The sequence below is a fragment of the Triplophysa dalaica genome, chromosome 5, assembly GCF_015846415.1.
Source record: "Triplophysa dalaica isolate WHDGS20190420 chromosome 5, ASM1584641v1, whole genome shotgun sequence".
NCBI classification, from domain to species: domain Eukaryota; kingdom Metazoa; phylum Chordata; class Actinopteri; order Cypriniformes; family Nemacheilidae; genus Triplophysa; species Triplophysa dalaica.
The window spans coordinates 27,104,209-27,123,952 of record NC_079546.1 but is presented as its reverse complement, the minus strand read 5'-3'; the positions used below and the strand labels follow the sequence as shown (position 1 = coordinate 27,123,952).

Below are 19,744 nucleotides of genomic sequence, written 5' to 3'. Positions count from 1 at the left end.
CTCCTATAATGAAGCAGTCCTCAAACTTAACTCTGGGGAAGATAAACATGGGAGTTATGGCATTCCCAGTAGCATTCACTGCACACACGACAGTCACCAGTTCTCCTCTTTCAGCCGATGTGACAGAACCAACTTGTTTTTTTTCCTTTCTCTGTCACAACCTGAATCCAACAGAACGTTTATAATTAATGGCATGTTCAATCAGTAGGCTACTACTGGTCTAATGGTACATCGTACTTTTCAGTCCATTATTTTTTTTCAGTTCACCACATTACTAAATGATGTTAATGGATGACTATAGATTAACAAAGTTCGGGAGAAGCCAGAGCATATAATTAAGACCGGCTGGTTCGCAATCAGCAATCATAGACCCTACCCTATCAGCTTAAGCGAACCAGCACATAAGTAGAGAAAGATTCTTACCTGAAGCCATCTCTAAAGGATTACACATCCCACCACCTCCCCTGCTCCTCTACTTGAGCTCTTGTCGATAGCAGAACTCCGGGGGGTGAGTTCTGGGTTGGGCCGTTTCCGAGCTCGGCGCACTCGCCCCTATTGGGGGGCCGGAGCGTACCGGGATCGGATGGAATCGGCGAGCTCGGAACCTGCTCCCCGGACAGCACGCCAAACACGCATACTTTTACTACTCCTGCTATCTTCATTATCTGCTCAGGTGAACTCGTGAATAGCATTCGTTTCAGCATTCTGTCAATAGCTAGCTGGTCATTATCACAAGCCACTCAGTATCAGTCTGGTGCTCTCTAGTGTATCATGTGTAGGTTAGGCTACCTGCTGTGGCTTTTGTACCGTAAAGACGCTTGTTTCATCCACATTGTAAATCATGGGTGGAGGGAATGTATGCCTGTTAAAGATGAGAGGCAAGAGAAGAACCTTATCAGAATCTAAACCAAATCTTACAGGTGAAGCCTCCAAAACACATTAGCATCTAAAGAATTAATGCTGTGACCTGTCCATCACTACAGCCAGATTGTCAAAGAACTCCCCGACTGTAGTTTTATTGAAGGCTGTAGCCCTTGCCAGGGATGTTGCTTCTGGAGTTCGGACAGAGAGAGGGCGACGTGCTAGGAAGCTGCCAAACCAATCTTCACCTAGAGTAGACAATTCATTATTAGCAATACGATTTAGCTTTGTGGCAAGATCATTTGGCCTTAGTTAACCTACAGAATCACACCACATCTCTTGCACACCCTAGCCTACCTGCACATTGTGTCTTGGTCCAATTGGCAGGGACAGGGATATTATTTTTCTCTGCTGGCACTTAACTGGAGGAAGGCCATGGAACTGTTCATCTAGTTGTTTCAAGTGTTTGGCAAGCTCCTCCTCCATCTCATCTGTGAATATTCTCTTTGCCTCAGCTACTGCACCCCAGGCTACTGATTTTACTTCCCCTTTCTGTTTTTTCTTAATAAATCTTAGGAGGCTTGACTTATCAATATTTCTATCCCTTGCAGCTGCTCTTAGAGACTTCTTTCCTTCCTTGACCTCAGCGGCTGCAATCTCCATCTCCTCAAGGGGTGTTTTTCCCTAGGTTGTCTTCCTGGTGTATTGCCTTGGCATGGTGTTTTTTCTGCAATGTTTATGACATTAAAAATAAAACATAGGTAATGTAATATTACATTAACATATGTTTTAGACTAAACTGAACTTGTGCCTCATGTCTCACTTTACCCCACAGCATTTGTCTCACTTCACCCCACTGCCATATTTTAGAAAAAAACTATCTCTCTTAGAAATTCAGGCTAATCTTCAGCTAGGATCATCACAAGGTTTATATGTTGGTAGTTCATCAACATGTGTGATGTAGGAAACAGCAACAGGAGATACAAAATGAAGCACAACAGCTACAGCAAGACAAGAGACTTCAAACAGGTACATGGTATCGTATACAACTTACAATGAACGCGCACAGGACAATGAAACATGAGGACTCTTTTTGGGGAACAAACATAGGATGATTAATAGGAACCAGGTGACACATATCAAACACTAAGGGAAGGCTAACGAGACTGAAAGGGCAGGGACACAGACGAGACTCGGGGAGAGTATTGAAAGCCACAAGGTCAAAACGTCTCTTCCCACATGAAACAGAGGATCCTGTATGGTTCCACCTCTAGACCACGAAATACCTGACAAGGTGAGGTGGAATCATAACACTCTCCTTCATGGTCAAGGGGAGTTTTGAGGGTTTTAAAAACATAATGGTCACATGACCACGAATGTGTTCCGTTGCCTAGATACAGGGGGTGTCTCACATTACCTGATGTCTCGCTTTACCCCACTCTCCCCTATATAATGAGATAAAATTGTCCATCTGTCTCCAAAGTCTCTACATCAAGTGCACTGCCCTTATAAGTGAGTAGGGAACATATGCTATTGGAACGCATGCAAAGCAGTTTCACAAACTGTGCATTACTAATTATAATGTTGTTAATAACGTTTAGTTTCTTTTACAGTTCGATCGATTCACTTAAATCAATAAGACATTGAAAGAAGCTGCAGGGATTACTTTTATGTTGCCTCTATCTGTACTCTGAACTTTTAAAGACATGAACCATTAAAAACATTGGACCACAGATAAACATCTTTATTGTTCTACCTAAGAAATAATGTAACATACATCTTGGATGGCTTGAGGTTGTGTAATTGATCAGCCACCTCCTCTAAAGATATGACTGTTAATGCTAATCCAATGCAATTTAAGTTACAAATGTTTTGCATTCTTTGCATGCAGTATTTTCGGCTCTTAATTATTACTTTCTGCATTGTTGGGCCTATTACAAATGATTTAACAATGTTGGAAGTGCTCAGATGGTTTTCACTTGAACACCGAACTCATGATAGACAGACAGACAGACAGACAGAACAACACATTGAATGGTTACTTTGTCTGAGTTGTAACCAGTTATAAACTTCATTAGAAAGGTAAACATGTATTTTGTTATTTAGCTATTCTTTCAACATAAATCTCCAAATTTGATTATTAATAATTTTTTCTAATTCATTAAATAACACCGCCTAAAAAGTAACGAGTAACTAGTACACTGAGTTATTTTGTATACATAAAGAGCGCTAAAGTTACAAAAAGTGCGTCTCCTTACTGTGACTACAAACTGATGTTGTATTTTCACAAATTTGTAAAAATATATAAAAATGATTTGAAATGTATGTGGATTGTCAGAAGGATACTCCATCTCCTCAATAGGTCTGTTGTCAATCGTCCCTCGACTGTTGTAAACGAGAGTGCTGCTCAGTAACATAGCAGGACAGAAGATATTGGTGTCATGTTTAGGGTCCCCCTGTCAGAGACAATCATTGGGTGTTGGAAAAAAATTAAATCTCAAACATTGTTTTTGGACTACAAGACACAACAAGACGTTGTTCTAGCAAAACAAGATTAACTTGTCTCTTATCTGTGTTGTTGAAATGTGTCGATACCCGGGAAACGTCTTGAGAAGCGCCTGGGGCTGTCAGCAACAGTAATTTTGGGGAGATGCATACACACACACAAAATCATGAGCATACAAAACACTTTTAAATTATAAAATGTATCATAAAAGAAGGATTATTGGGAAGAAATCAGTATCATAAAATATTTGCAGTTATATACAAATGTCCATTTGATACACTTATAGCAAGACAGCAGCTGAAAACCATTGAATCAATGTTAAAAAACAGTGATTTGTCAATGTTATAATAATTGCTTTAATATCAAGGTTTATGGTACACTTTTAAGACTGAGGCGGTACTCGTCACTTGTGCAACAAATTTATTTCCCTGCAAGAGATATGAAAAACCCCCAGTTTAGATCGTAACCACTGAAGCGTGCACACTCGAACTCTCTCATCACATACTGAACGCTACTTACGCTATTCTAGCATCAGCTTAACCTACCACAGAAATGTTTTATTGAATTTATTAAATATGTGACATTTTACATGGCTATGGGGATGAAACCACAATGTGGTTTTAAAGGGTTAATGATGTCTCTGTACTGTGCATTTTGTAATCACGTTTTTTATTGCCCATTAAAACAATAAATAATGAATGACTTTATCAATTTGCCTAGTTATATTTGGATAAATAACTGAAGTTGTAAGCAAATGTATTAATGTCTATTTTTATTGTAAAATTGGTTATTAAACAATGAAATGCTTTATTGGTTTACACACAACTCTTCCCGTCCTCCATACACCGCGGTCTTGCTTATAAAAGTATTTAACTACGGAAAAAGCTACAATGTTTTAACAGTAACTAAACTACCATCAACCTACAGACAAATAAATAAAGTTAGTAGCGTTGCTACTTGTAGTTAGCTACTCCCCAACACTGATACAATTTCTGCGGTTAATTCAGCTGTAACTTTGCTAGCTAATGTATGTAAAAAAGGTCTAAATTTTACGCATTTGGCTGACGCTTTTATCCAAAGAGACCTGCTGTATGTACTGAAAATTTTGCAAAAAATGCCACAAATCACAAATTTGCACTGCCTATTACAGTATGTCATTTCTCAATCGATATACGTTAAAGTGGCAATCTGTACGTTCTTCTGAGTAAAAATGAACTTAAACCAATCATTAAGCAAGAACATGAAAGAACAGTGTTTAAAACTTTCTCACTACCCTTGCTGGATTCACCAAGGAAATCTTGCTATAACGTTTTTGTAATTTTCCCTGTAGGGTCGTCTTTTCCCCGTAATCCTTATTTGGTGTCTTTCGTCTGTTCGTCATTTTGTCACATTTGTGAACAGAACGAAGAGGATCCGGCTGCTGGGTATGATTTTATACCACTTTGTGTATTATTTATGGCGGCATTTACTACTTATACTTTTTAAACCCCAAGCAGCGCTGACATCTGGGGATTCATCAGGTGTGAAAAACAAGAACACATTGATGAGAGCTTACAAAGAAAAAGGGAATGTGATAAGAAATAAAATTGGCGAGGCATTGACAAGGCATTTCAAAGCAAACACGATACCTTGCACATGATTATAGGACATTGTGTTCAAATATCCCAAAAATTGTCCAAAAAACAGAGGGATCAAAACAACATATTTTCTCTTCAGGCTCTAAAGGGTTAATTCAGGTTTCAAGTTTCAGGTCAGTGAAATGTCTGATTCTTCTTGTTGGATAATAATCTTTTACTCAGGAATGGGAGTGTCTCTTTTGAGAAGCTAACCCCCTTTAGGGCACTATTTAAGCTGAATCTTTTCAAACAATTTTACCTTCTGACTTCTTCCACACAAGCTGGCCTAGAAGAAACTGCAGTTGACCATGTAAGTATTTCCGTAGGCACTTCATTTCAACTTTATTTTATTTAGTTTAGGTCACTTGATATAAATGGTTTCTCTGAACATTTTAATCTGAAGGGGTGTGCGCAAAAATATCATGTGCCAACCAGTAAATTTGAATTAGAATTTTACTAATAAAACTGTTTTTAAAATGCATGTCTTGGACTGAATGTTGAATAAAAGAGCCTAGAATTGGTCAAGAAGCTGGCTGAAAAAATGCCAAGAGTAAATTTTATCAAATGCTAGGCTTGTCTAGGCTACTGTAAAGTTGCTGAAAGTAATACAGTTTGAATGAGAATGTTGTACTCAAATGTGGGGAATTGTGTAAAAGACCACAAACTTTTGAACATTAGTTTAGTAGTAGAAAATGTTGAATAAAAAATCTATGAATTCTAAATGTATTATTATATTACAGACACATAGAGACATCGGTGATGTGCTTCATTTACCCTATAATATTAATCTCTGATTCATTTTTCAGATCTTATAACTTCAACAATGTCCTTTCCAACAACTGTGAGTTTAATTGGTGGCCAAGGAGGTCAGCACTTTTCATTTACCGGTGAGACAAATGGTGCCAGTTTAGAAAAGATCGGGGTTTGGGTGGGGGAATGGCAAGTGAAAGCTGTCAAGGTCTGGCTTTCTGATGGGAGAAACCAAACCTTTGGAAATCCAGCTGGACCTTATCAAGAGTACAAATTCCAGCCAGGTGAGAGTTTCACCTCGTTGTCCCTGTGGGGAAATGGAGCTGGAACGCGTCTTGGGGCCATTCGTTTCAAGACCACCCTGCAAAAGGAATTCTTTGTGAAAATGACAAGCTGGGGATTAAAATCAGAATACCCTATGGATGTTGGCTCTGGATATTGTCTGGGTGTTCAAGGAAGAGGTGGTTCAGACATTGATAGTATGGGATTTGTGTTTCTCAATGATATTGAATCGGTAGTGCTTACTGATGTCAAATATCCCACTATTAACCAAATGATACCGAAGGTGGCAGTGGAAGAAATCAAATCTGTTGCTTACACAAATGAGTCATCCATCAGTCAAAAGCAAAAAATTGAAAGCTCAAAAAAAATATCCAAGACATCCTCATGGTCTCAAAGCATAAGCTTTTCGTCAACAATTTCGCTGGAAGTAAAGGCTGGTATTCCAGAAATTGCTGAAGTATCAACAGGATTCAGCTTTACCATTGGGGCAGAAAGCAGTTATGGAGGGGAGCATACGGAGGAGAGAACAGAAACGGTGTCATCTGAAATAGAAATTCCACCCGGGAAGAAGGTTGTTGTTGATATCGACATTGGCAGATGCAGTTTTGACCTGCCATACACTGGCACAGTGAAAATAAAGTGCCGGAATCAAAGTGTGTTACAATATGAAACCAAGGGCAAATACAAAGGTCTTACTTACACTGAAATAAAGGTTCATGCTAAAGAGTTTAAACTTTGATAGCTAAAACGATTGAGAAATCAAATATGATTTAATTTGATCTATTATTTGATTATCAGTGATCACACATGTTTTGTTTGATTTTAATTTTTCTTGGGTGTTGGGAATGGGGAAGTGTTTTATTCTGTTTAATTTTGGATCAAAGTTTCAATCTCTTTCCAAAAACAGGGACAATTCTCTATTTTTGTGAATAAATATAATAATTTTATTGTGTTTTAAATGCTTTGTTGTCAGGAAACTTTGTGTACAATGTCACATCCCATTGTATAACAAAGAAAATTCCACATGCATCAACAAGAAAAAAACACTTAAGAGAGTACTTAAACATCACACACAAATGTATACTACACATAGTTTACATTTCCATAGGACGTTACCGTGCATTTAAAACAAAAAACATATAAAGTGAATTTTTGTGTGAAAATGTTAAAGGATGACCTTAAAGTGACAGTCTTTATATTGCTTTACAATTTTTAGATTTTGACATTACATCTATATTCATAAAAAAGCACTACAAAAATAGGTTTGCTCTTTGTGAACCTGCATTCATGAATGTGACATTCACACCAAAATAAAATATATAATAAAGCAAACACCCTTTAAAAATTCATCCTTGATGTAATAACCTAAATCACGTTTTAATGTTAGGAAAACTTTTTTTTTATATTATCAACAATGGAAGCCACATTAGTCCAAAAATGTTGGTTATGTTGGCAGGACCAAATCAAACGAGAGATTGTTTCAGCGGATATTTCCTTAACTTTATTTGCTGGAGGGACATTTGAGCTAATGACCAAACTTGAGTCCAATTTACATTATTAAAGAAATTGTTCCAGTAGAAAATAACAGAAGGTGTTGAGATATTCTCTTTCAAAAGAATCAATTTTGTAGTTGATAGGCAAAAGGCATAAATTGGAGATATACATTACATTTAGTCATTTGGCAGATGCTTTTATCCAAAGTGACTTACAGTGCACTTATTACAGGGACAATCCCCCTGGAGCAACAGGGAGTAAAGTGTCTTGCTCAAGGACACACTGGTGGTGGCTGCTGGGATCGAACAGCAACCTTTGATTTACCAGTTCAGTGGTTTAACCCACTAGACCATGTACAGAATAGCAGAATAAGCAGAATATGGACACCTATAGGTATGGTACACCTTATATTATTTTACTGGAACAGGTATCTTATATCTTGAGATGAAGTCTGCAAACATAAATAAGGACTGTTCATTATTAAATGACTGACTCTCCAATGACAACCCTTCACTAAACCAATTGTGAAAAACAGGCTTATTTTTATACAAAAAACTGGCATTATTCCAGATTTAAAAAAATTGTTGGGAGAAGTTGTGTTTATAAATAAGACGCCAAATAGCAAGTACTTGTTGGTAAAATTAAGAAAGTTTTCCTATTTTATAAGTACACATTAAAAGAAATTCTAAGCCACCCAGGTATTGAATTCCAGATAATGTTTTAGCCAATTTATTTTAAAGTCACTGTTTAGAGAGCCAATAAAAATAGTCAATAAATTTCAGACCACCTTTATCATATGAATTTAATATTAAAGGTTTTCAGGCAGGTGCAGAGGGGGAGGCTTTGGGGGCTTGAGCCTGCCCCCTGTTCTTCTTCAAAAGGGTGAGAAACACAGCAAATCCAGGTGTTTTCTGCAATGTAAAAATAGTCAGAGTTATCCCCAGAATGTCTCTATACCTTTTTCAATGTTTGGGCTATGAAGTAAATACTTTAATTTCCATTGTTACTGCTACATTATAGGGCATCACAGACTAACTGAATAAAAGATGCAAATATAAATAGCTCTGTGTCTGTAACACCCACAGTATCCGCTCTGACCACACCCTGTGCACCAGCGCCTCTTCAAACACTTCCCCGCACTCTCTCACCAGACTTTTAGTTATGACCTCCAATTCCCAGAACTCAGTGCACTCACTCATCATCATGGATAACAGTCACACCTGCACGCAATCATCCACACCACATATAACCATCACTCTCCCATTCATCATGGTCAGGTCTAGTTATTTTAATGTTACCGAGATACTTAGCCTCTGACTCCCGTGAATGTATATTGTTTAATATACCCGTGGATGTTCCTTATTTACTGTTCCTGTGGATGTTTAGCTGTACCTTATAGGGATGTCTAGATGAAGCCTCGTGAAGCTATGAGGCTTTTCTCTAACTGGATCGAGAAAAGATTTGAAGTGTTGGAGTATCAATTACAGTGACATCTAGTGGATCATAAAATGTACAACAGTCGTCTGGGAACAATCTGTGATGAAGCCTCACTGGATGGAACACCTCATTGATGTAATTGTTCTCTGTAGTGTACAAATAAAAATCATATGCTGATGATATTCTTGTACTATAATATGGCAATTCCTGTTAATATAAAAGTTATTATAAGTCAATGTGCGTGTTGTAGGTCCCCAGAGTAAGTGAGAATATGACATGTAATTGACTACTATCTGTAATGTGTAATAACATTGCCTGTATCTTGTATAGGAGACTTTATAAACGTAATGTCAGAAAGACTAATTCATGGATTATGTGGTTATTAAATGTGCTTGTGTAGCTGGGTGAAGAAGAATGTGGGCCCATAAGAGACTATTTTACTGGTTTTTGGAGTCTGGTGTACACAGGAACTGCAGTGTCATCAGATATAGATGAGGAAACACATGTTTTTCTTCTTTCCAGTATTATAGTGGATCATGGGTTCTGGGTATGTTAGTTTCCTTTAGGTATCGATCAACCTCTATTACCGCATCAGCTTTGGCATTGCAGGTTTTTTTACTTTGGTCCACAGCACAATCTAGCGGGTGCCATAGGTTTCCACCTGAACAATTTGAAGGACAAAATGTTAATATGACAGGAAATGTAAATGCATCATTATATTTATGTCATGAATTATTCATTAAAGTTATATATCAAAAAAATAAAAAAGATATAAACTTGAAGTAGTTGCAGCCTGTTGACTTGTTGCCTGTTGAGATGATGTTTCTGTTGAAACTAACAGCTTCAGTCATTTTATTTTGATTAAGGAATCCAAAGGTTTTAAACATTTTAACATTAATATGAACGTTTCAACTGCTGAATAAATACCTGTTCCCTATCAAAAGCTACACTCGATGCTGCGTTTCAAACGCTATGGGAGAACAGTCTTTGTTCGACCGGTTGTGAACCACATGTGTCAAACACGCCAAAAATTATTTTGGCTTTAAATAACCTCGGCAGGTGACGTGACTAATTACACCCACACCTGCCGGTTATAAATACGCGTGAATGCGGACGCGTCATCAGGTTATTTTGTCTTCAAGGACCGCTTTGTGTGTGCATGTGTTGTGAGGGAGAACCCAATAAACATTTGGACGTTTAGTGACCGTTGAAAAGACGTAATTCCGACACGTCCCGTCACGGTTGAAAAATAGTTCCAAAATGAAAGTTGAACCGACGTCTTTGACGTCATCTGAACGTGATTTCCACGTCTTTTCTGCCCGTCCCTGGACGTCCAAATGTGTCCGCTTCCGGACGTTTATTACTAGATGTGTAGCTGCTTAATGTAAGGGTATATATAAGAATGCGTTTAATATAATCATACTCGCGTTGTGTAACATCGTGCAAGGCAAGCAATTATGTCTAAAGGTTTACGTGTCTTAAATTGACTTAAGTTCTAAAAAGGTCCAAAATCGGTCCGGTCTGACCTGAACGTCTATAAAACGTTTCAATCACGTGTACATCACAAATAATAACACTTTATATGTGGACTTAAGCAAAATTAAGTGTCTTAATTTAGCACATCATATTTTATAGTGAACATCACATTTTTTAATTGTCTTCCATTTGTATTACAGCTACTATTCAAACAAGAAAATAAAAATAGTAGAATCTCGATAGCAATGGAGTTTAACATTGATGTTCAGCAGCCATTAATAAAACATGAAAATGACAAAAGTACAGTATTACAGAAACACATTTGAAACTACTTAAGTCCATTTTTTTCAAAATGTTAACTCATTTTCTTGGTCCCCAACCACCGGCTCTGCCAGGAGTGTGATTCATGTGTTCCACCATTGATGCATGGAAGTCAGAGCTATGGCACTACCAAATTATTTCCTAACAGTCTTGTATTACTGTTCAAACAGCCATAAAACAAGTATCCATCAACCCCAGTGTGCTTCATGTGTTCCGCCATTGCTGCATCAAAGTCTGAATCTGTTGCATTTGGGCTACACCTGTTCACAGCATCTGAGTGAGACAAAAGAAGATGAATATTAAAAAAGTAGAAAAAAAATCAAAGGCAAAATTTGAGGTAAATTACATGAATGTATTTAGAAAAAGTCAGATTATCACACAACTAAATTTAAAATACATACAAGATTGTAATTAACATGTATTATTCTTCTCTAGAATAACCGAATGTCAAAAAGTTACAAATAACACTAGAATAAACGTATTTACGGGTAGCAAAAGCACCTGATGAGTACTTTACTCCATGCTGTTCGTTTTGAAAGATGAACTTCAGCAAATAGCTGGTATTCTTGATCATGGCAAGTCTTCATCTTCTATGAAGAGTCTAGATTGTGACAAAGAATATATGTTAGATTAGTGGTGCCCTTGAGAAAGACCCTGTAAACTTTGTAAAAGTGGTATTTCTGGTAAAACCTGATGTTCTTACAGAGAAGTCCACTAAATAGAGTAAAGAAAAATTACATAAATGAAAAAATAGACAAGGAACAAGAGATTTTTGCAATGTCATAAGGCCAACATTTCCTTGAATTACATAGTATAGCTTTAAATGGCTTCTTTTTAAGTTGACCACCACCCCTCATAATGAATTTCACCATAAATGCATTTAACGTGATTCTGTGAAATATAAATGACTCAGGATTACTTCACCTCAGAAAAATTACAGTTTGTTTCCAGATTTGTTGCCATCACTATGGTTCTTTTGTTAACTACCCAAATATATGTGTATACACAGAGAAAAAGAAAAACAAACAAACACAAACTAACATCCACACAAACACACACATTCTTTGTCACAATTCTTTGCCATGTTCCAGAATGCCAGCTATTCGCTGAAGTCATCTTTAAAACCGAAAAGCATGGAAAATATTCCTTTGGAATCCTGAAAGAAAAATCTGTTCATTAATATGTACACACACCTGGACACATGACTACACCTAAACTGAATGTGACACTTGCTGTCACATTTTGTGTTTTATACAAACAATTAGGCCAGATGTCCTAAAGGAAGAAGGTTTGGAACCCCTGATTTATTTACACATTGTTCCTGTAGTTGCATGAAATTACTCAACTAAATGTTAATTGTAACTGACACAAAACTCAGCCAACGTTAACTCTTTACCTGCCAGCCTTTACAAAAAAAGTTCTGAGCCAGCTTCAGCGTTTTTTAACATGTTCTCTAAACTTTGATGGCTCACAATACATTTTCTGTAATGAATAATAACTCGTTTTTTGCAGTGAACGGTTGATTTTTAAATGACAAGATAACTGTGGCAGGGAACGAGTTAGCAGTTTGGGGGATTAATGATTTTGCTATCAATATCCTAGCAAGAAGCATTAACGTTACACAGCACAGTTCAAGTGTAGAAACTAGCGTAACTTTAAACTACCTTTTAGCCTGCTAGCTAATTTCAGCCAAACACAAACTACGTGGCAGCTGACAATGTGCGCAACATTTCTTTCAGTTCCTTCGTGTCCAACAAGTAAGACTCAACCACATTAATAAAACTAAACAAAATGCACTTACCCAACAGTAGTATTTGTATAACTCCGTCACTTTTCGAAATAAACCAAACCGACATTACCGAGTCTTCCTCTTCTTTAGAGTTTATTGCTGATGGTAAATCATCTGAAGGAGCATTACCGCCACCAACTGGACTGGAGTATGGATTACGGATTTTGACAGCACAGTTTTGGCAATCATCCACTTTAAATTGTGAAAGGGTGCATGACGTGTAACGTCAATCAACGTCTATTCACAACATTTTTAAAACTAATTGGGCACTCAAATGAATCATTGCAGTATTATTCAAGGTAAGCAGAATTTCTTTTGCTTATTTCATAAGAATTTTACAGAGGGTCACGATGGACTAAAAATGCACGTGTAGAGGACGTCACAAGAGGACGCCCTTTCAACTGCTTCAATATTTATATAATTACACGTAGCTAAAGTCAAAGTAACAATCATATATGCAACCCTAGAGATCTGATGACATCTACGCATGTATCTAAATGAATTTTTAGGAAATGTTATATGTCACATATTTTTACCGGCTAGTGTCGTCCTACCGCGACTATTTTCGGCCAGGGACACGACGTTGCCGTCGGACCAATGTTTGTTGGGAAGGGAAAAGTGAGACAATGTGAAGGAGGATCAAACCCGGGACATGACAATGATTGCAGAATTTTTATTAGGGCTGTGTATTTAAGGCGTTAATTATAATTAACGTGCATGCCTGGAAATTTAACGTTTTAACATTGTTTAAGCATTTAACACGCTTACACAGACATAAGTTGGTCATCTTAGATTTCATACAATTCAATTGATTGGCAACAACTTACTTCGTGATATAGTCTAATATATAGCGTAATATTAGACTCAGGAAGACTGTTGCGGGCCTCTGAGCAACACAATTTAGTTTCTAAATAATTAAATTTCTTGAGTTAATCAAATAATCAGTGGCTTGATTTCATAAAGATTCATTTACTGCATTCCTGTACGAATTTAATGAATCCTTTGAATTTATCACATTTACCGCCACCTAGTGGCACTTTTTTTAACGTTCACATTATTAAAATGTTGAACACAGTATAAATGGGGAGAGTTTGCCCGAAAAAAAAAGCATTTACATTGTTTATTTACATTTGCTTGCCCTTATTGCTTTGGGGAAAATGAAGGTATTTCCTAAGAATGTTGGTTACCAAACTGTTTTAGTCTATAATATATATATATATATATATAAATACAAATTCAGCTTCTGAAAAACAAAATTATTGCCGTTTTAGCTTAAAAATGTAATAATATATTCTGAAGTTATTTGCTGTAATGTTTTATTGTATTAACTGCTTTAAATTTGTGTGATACGTGATTAATTGGAGAATAATTTGATTTATTAATCAACACATCATGTAATTATTATATTAAAAACTTGAATCGCTTCACAGCCTTCATTTTTTGTATGACCTTACACTTTTATAAATATCTACTATTCATTTACATTCTTAACAAGTAGTGTTGTTGTTCTATTTTAATGAGCTTTTTCCTCAAATGTGGTCTTTTATGTAAATCCTTAATAGAAACCACAGTGTTTTAATACATTGTACAGAATACTGTCCAGTAACTCTCTCTTTCTATCTCTCTGTTTACCCTTAGGTAACTGTTGAGAGTTGATTGTTTATTCCTTATCATTTGGGATGGACAGATTTGATTTAATTCAATATTACTTTGACTTGAGTCTTCCTTATAAAGAGATCCTTTATATTTTAAGTGTTAACCACGGGATAACTATTAGCCTGAATACACAAAAAAAAAACCTGAGTAGAAATGGACTATTTAGAAGAAAAAAATTTGACAACTTATTCAGTGTTATTAAGTTTGTTAGGGAAGAACTTCAGGGCTCAGGAGCATTGCATGGATATAGATGGATGTATAGTAAATGCAAGGAGAAAGGACTTCATGTGCGCAAGGAAGACATCCGCCTCATTTTGTCTACTCTTGATCCACTGGGCACTGAAAGGCGAAGAAAAAGAAGATTGCACAGAAGAGCTTATTTTTCAAAAGGCCCCAACTTTGTATGGCATGTTGACTCTTATGACAAATTAAAGCCATTTGGCATTTGTATCAATGGGGCGATTGATGGATTCTCCCGCAAAATTCTGTGGTTAAACGCATACCACACAAGCAGTGACCCCAAAGTCATAGGAGGTTACTTTCTTGAGACAGTAAGAGCTCTTGGTGGCTCTCCTCAAATCAGCAGATATGGGAACAGAAAACAGCACGATTAGGGATATCCAGCGATACTTACGACGTGGAGATGCTGATCCACTTGCTGGAGAAAGCAGCTTCATCTATGGCAAAAGTACAGCCAACCAGAGAATTGAGAGCTGGTGGGGTGTTCTTAGAAAAGAGTGTGTGGACTTTTGGCTGGAATACTTTCACCAAATTAAAGATGAAGGCAATTTTGATGGGAGCTTTTTGGACAAGAACCTTGTGTTATTCTGTTTCCTGGGTTTGATCCAGGTAAATAGACACACACACACAGTGCTGTACAACAGGGAACATCACTCTTTGCTCTTTATCACTTTACAGGAAGAACTGGATTCTACAAAAGACATCTGGAACAGCCACCTGATTCGTCCAGCAAGAAATAGACTTGTTCCCCATGGTCGGCCAGATGTCATGTACACATTTCCTGAATTATATAACACAGAAGACTGCATAAGTCTAGTACCAGGGGAAGAATGTGACACCTGTGAAGATCAATGCACCCATCGCTCTACAATCTCTTGTGATGAGGACGTTTTTACACTGTGCTCCCACATAATGGCACAACATCATTTCAGAATTCCCAGGGATAGGTATACAGCATTTGATCTCTACCTTGCACTAAGACAAGAGCTTACAGCAGTGTTAAATATTGTGAGATAAATACACATAAGAAACAATTATAAAATTGTTATGGACAGATTCAATTCCTTTATTATTAGATTAACAGTGATTTAAGGAAATGCTGTTTTTGACTTATTGCCATGTATTGTTCATCTTTTATGTCTAATTTGATTGATGTAGTCTTGTTTACTACTTTACAATATTTTATTTTTATATTTAGGCATCAAAATTTGTATTTTATTTTTTGTAAACTTTGTATTCAGGACAACAGCAACAATTAATGATTTCGAATGAATTAGCTTCAGCTAACAAACTTCTAAAGCCTATTCAATAAATGTCTTACATTATTGCTTTTGGAACAACGTTTTTGCAATGGATTGTAAGAATAGGTTAGCATGCAATACAAACATTGAAAACAGGAGTATATTCAAATTAAATGTGAATCTATATAACTTTACATTGTAACCCTGCTGTAACAACACATGTGCATTTTATTCAACATTATCTTAACACAAACTGTACAAGTAAACAAAACATAAGTACTATAAATCTCAAACTGTGAGTGAGACTTTGAATAAAGCACAGAAGATACAGGTACCGCCACGTCACATGCTGCTGCTGCTGCTGCACAGACTGCACCGTCGGCTACCCTGTACCACCTTAGACAAAAAACAACAGTGTTAAGAATTTTAGACAACATAACAGACATATTCTTTGTAATTATCAGTATAATTACCTCTATATAATGTCCATCACCCATATGTTTGATTCAAGGACATTTGTGAACTCCTCTGCAAGCTCAAGGTATGAAGTATAATTGTTTGGAACTTCCAACACACATCCACAGGTGTGGAACTGGGGACTTCTTGTGAAGGAACTCTGTGGTTGCACAAATCGGACGTGAATGCACCTCGCAACAAGGAGGTCAGCTCCTGCCAAGAAAAGAAACCAGTGAATAACTTAAATGTATATACATTCAATTTAAACAATGTAAAATTTAATATAGAATAGGGAAAAACAAAAATGTATAACTGCAATGTAATATAAAAGTAAATAAATTGATAGTTTTTTAAGTATATGCTATATAGATTGAATATAATAAGATCAAAAGATATCAATCACCTGTGCAAAAACGCAGAAACTTTCTGAGCCGAACATCACTGCAGCACTTGATGAATCTCTTAGGATAATCCATGATCTGGCTTTCTCTGTTGTTAAGCGTTTCGTTCTGTAGTATAGCTACAACTTTTCTAGCTGTTGGAGTAAGGGTTATCATTAATTCGTTTAGTCCTCCTGAAGGAAGTTTCAGATTTTTCAACACTGGGCCCCAACACTCTGCTATGTAAGCTGGATCTTGAACAATTTCTTTGTGCGCCACATCAAGTAAGGTCTGTCTGGCATTATTTTCATTGATAAGAAGTTTCACATTATGAGCCTCCAAGAATTCAAACCATTCTTCTCCTTCAGAGACAGATGTAAAGTCTCTCATTGCTTCTTCAACTAGTTGTTTTTCCTCTTGTGGAATTTTTTCTAAAAATTCTGTGAAGAGCTCCTCCTCATTCATTTTAAGTCCAAGACAGTGACACAGAAAAGGCTTGGCCAGCACAATGGGAAAGTATTGAACTGTATCGTAACCAAGTACCATCACTTTAGCTACATTTTCCCATTCATCTTTCATGTCATGCCTTGTCATGGGTACCCTTAGTGTGTTTCCTGTTGTACATTTCATCACAGAAGTACCCCAGTACTCACTCAGTGCATCTCTGAGAATTCCACCATTGTCTTCTCCTTTCTCAGTGCTACCATTAGGTAGGACCATTTCAATTTCTACAAGACTGTCACTAAGAAACACTAAGCCATCTGTAAAAGCTGCATTGAGATCTTGAAAAACGTTTCCTCTGCGAAGCTTTATCTTTGTGGAATGTGGTTTCTCTCGTGCTATTTGATCTGGGTCCATTGGTAGAGTGTCATCAAGTATAGTATGATCTTCCAAAACGGCACAACCGAACTGAATTTCTTCATCAACTGAAATTGAACTATGTGTTACATTCTCTGTGTCTGGTTCTATCCACACCACACTGTCATCCGACAAAAATGGTAAATCAACAACTAACAACTGGTTTTTCTCAGTTCTGTGCTGGGAGTTGTGTATAATCTCTTGCAAGACAGATACAATCTCAGTATCTTTACCTTCCTTATTTCATATTGTTCAACTAAAGTTGTTTGTAGATCTAGTTCTTCCTCTGTGAAGTCTCTTAATTTCAGCTCAAATTCAGTTATATCCCCTAATTTATTTTTCCCATTTGGAAAAAACAATTTCTTGCCACAATCCAATAGTTCTGCCATGGTGGCACTCTTTAGAGCTTTTAAGTGTCTGGTTCCACCACCCCTTTTTTCTTTGATTTGAACAAAGGAGCCCCGAATCTCTTCAAACAGTCCCATTTGGTAACTTCGCTCATTTTTCTGGGCATTTGAGTTTCCACTGAGTTTTTCTGAGCGATAATTATTATGCTTTCTCTTGCAGGCCCGTTTTTCTTGCAATTTTGACATGAGGTTTTCTGTGGCTTTAGACACTGTACTGGAATTTCCTTCTAATGCAGCTACTTCTCTTCTGCAGTATTGTCTTATTGCTATCCGGTCTCCAAATTTAGGGATATATGACAGAAGCTGTTCATCTGACATACTGTTGATCGCATAGCAGTCAATCTAGACAAAAAAGTTAACATGTTTTATATGTCCCAAAATAATCTGCCTGGAAATGTTTTCTGTATAGCAGGAATAAAGACCCTAATGTCATTTAATTTCTGTTAAACAAAAAATTATATATTTATAACATGGCGCTAGCAACGCGAAGGCCATTGGTTCGATCCAGGGTATTGCACAGTCAGAAACAAATGGAAATGCAATGTTAGTCGCTTTCAAAGCATCTGCCAAATACTTAAATGATTTCAATGTTCCGTTTGAATTCTCTTGTGTATCGAGACAAAAACATGATATTTCTGTATGTTTCCTCACTGGTAAAACTACTCCCTAACGAAACTAGTTTTTTGTAATAAAAGTTAAGTAATCTCGTTTTCTGGGTTTGTATTATTAGCAAACCCATGGTTGTAGCCTACTACAGTAACCATGTTTTGAACTGTAGTGAAATAAGGTGATGCATTGGGGTGGTGGATTGATAGCACTGTTAAAAGAGCAGAAGAGCTCGTAATGAGCGTGCTTGTGATTGTCATGTTTGCTGTCCTGAGGGATCCTAAATAAAGAAAGATCATAACGAAGTTTCGTTCTCTGGGAGTTATTCCATTGTATTCCAGATACAACATATGGCGACGAGGATGAAAGTCTAAATGCTGGATCAATTATTTCCTGAAAACAAGTAAAAAGCAGGACGCCGATTGGGGTAAGCTAAAGAAACTTAAAGCTACCACCTGACTTACTGATTGATTGAGCAGAACAATGGCTGGTATGGTGGGATCCGTAACACCATTTGATAATAAGTTGCAATCGTGGGAAGAGTATTGTGAAATATTGAACCATTTCTTTGTGGCAAATGATGTGGAAGAACCAGAGAAAAAACGAGCCATATTATTAAGCAGTGTGGGAGCGCAAACATATACACTGATGAGGAATTTATTGAGTCCTGAAAAACCCGGAGCAAAGAGTTATGAGGAACTGGTGAGTTTGCTGAAAAATCACTTTAATCCGAAGTCCAGTGAAATAGTGCAACGGTGGAAATTTAATTCACGTAATAGATATCAGGATGAAAGCATTGTGGAATATGTGGCAGAACTGAGAAAGCTGGCACAAGATTGTAATTTTGGAGAAACACTCACAGTGATGCTGAGAGACAGATTAGTTTGTGGTGTTAATGATGATTGCATACAACGGAGATTATTGGCTGAGGATGGACTGACATTTGAGACGGCGCTAAGAAAAGCTCAGGCTATTGAAGCTGCTAATAAGGATATGGCGGATATGCACAAAGCACCACTGTTTTTAAAGTGGATATCGGAGAACAAAGTAAGTCGAGTGTTATAGTGATGTGTTATCGATGTGGTGGGAATAACCATGGACCAAAAGACTGTAGATTTGCCAAAGAAAAGTGTTACAAGTGTGGAAAGATAGGACATGTGAAAAGAGTGTGTAGAATGAAAACCCAAGAAACTGGTCATGATAGAAGCTGGGATGCAGGCAAATGGGGTCGAGGACAACAATCAAGGAGGGCAAATTACCTTCAAGAGGAGGACGAGGAAGAGCAGCCTGAAGAAGCTTTCACTATGCATAGTATAGAGACACCACAGCCCCAGGTACCGCCTATTACACAGGTGTTGTGGGTAAATG

At 37.1% G+C, this 19,744-nt stretch overlaps 3 protein-coding genes across 3 annotated transcripts in view; 2 read left to right on the top strand and 1 right to left on the bottom strand.

Annotated features, from left to right (window-relative positions):
* The window catches only part of LOC130420700 (uncharacterized), a 195,940-nt gene that overhangs the window by 64,167 nt on the left and 112,029 nt on the right, over window positions 1-19,744 (top strand). The window lies entirely within an intron of this gene.
* The window catches only part of LOC130420702 (uncharacterized), a 195,470-nt gene that overhangs the window by 73,238 nt on the left and 102,488 nt on the right, over window positions 1-19,744 (bottom strand). The window contains exon 3 of the mRNA XM_056748193.1: window positions 92-105. Within this exon, the coding sequence (XP_056604171.1) occupies window positions 92-105 (14 nt within the window). The remainder of the gene's footprint in view (window positions 1-91; window positions 106-19,744) is intronic.
* Window positions 5,182-6,962, top strand: LOC130420697 (aerolysin-like protein). Its single transcript, XM_056748187.1, has 2 exons — window positions 5,182-5,293; window positions 5,790-6,962. Exon 2 carries the CDS (start codon window positions 5,807-5,809, stop codon window positions 6,752-6,754), a length of 948 nt encoding a protein of 315 aa, XP_056604165.1. The 5' UTR covers window positions 5,182-5,293; window positions 5,790-5,806; the 3' UTR covers window positions 6,755-6,962.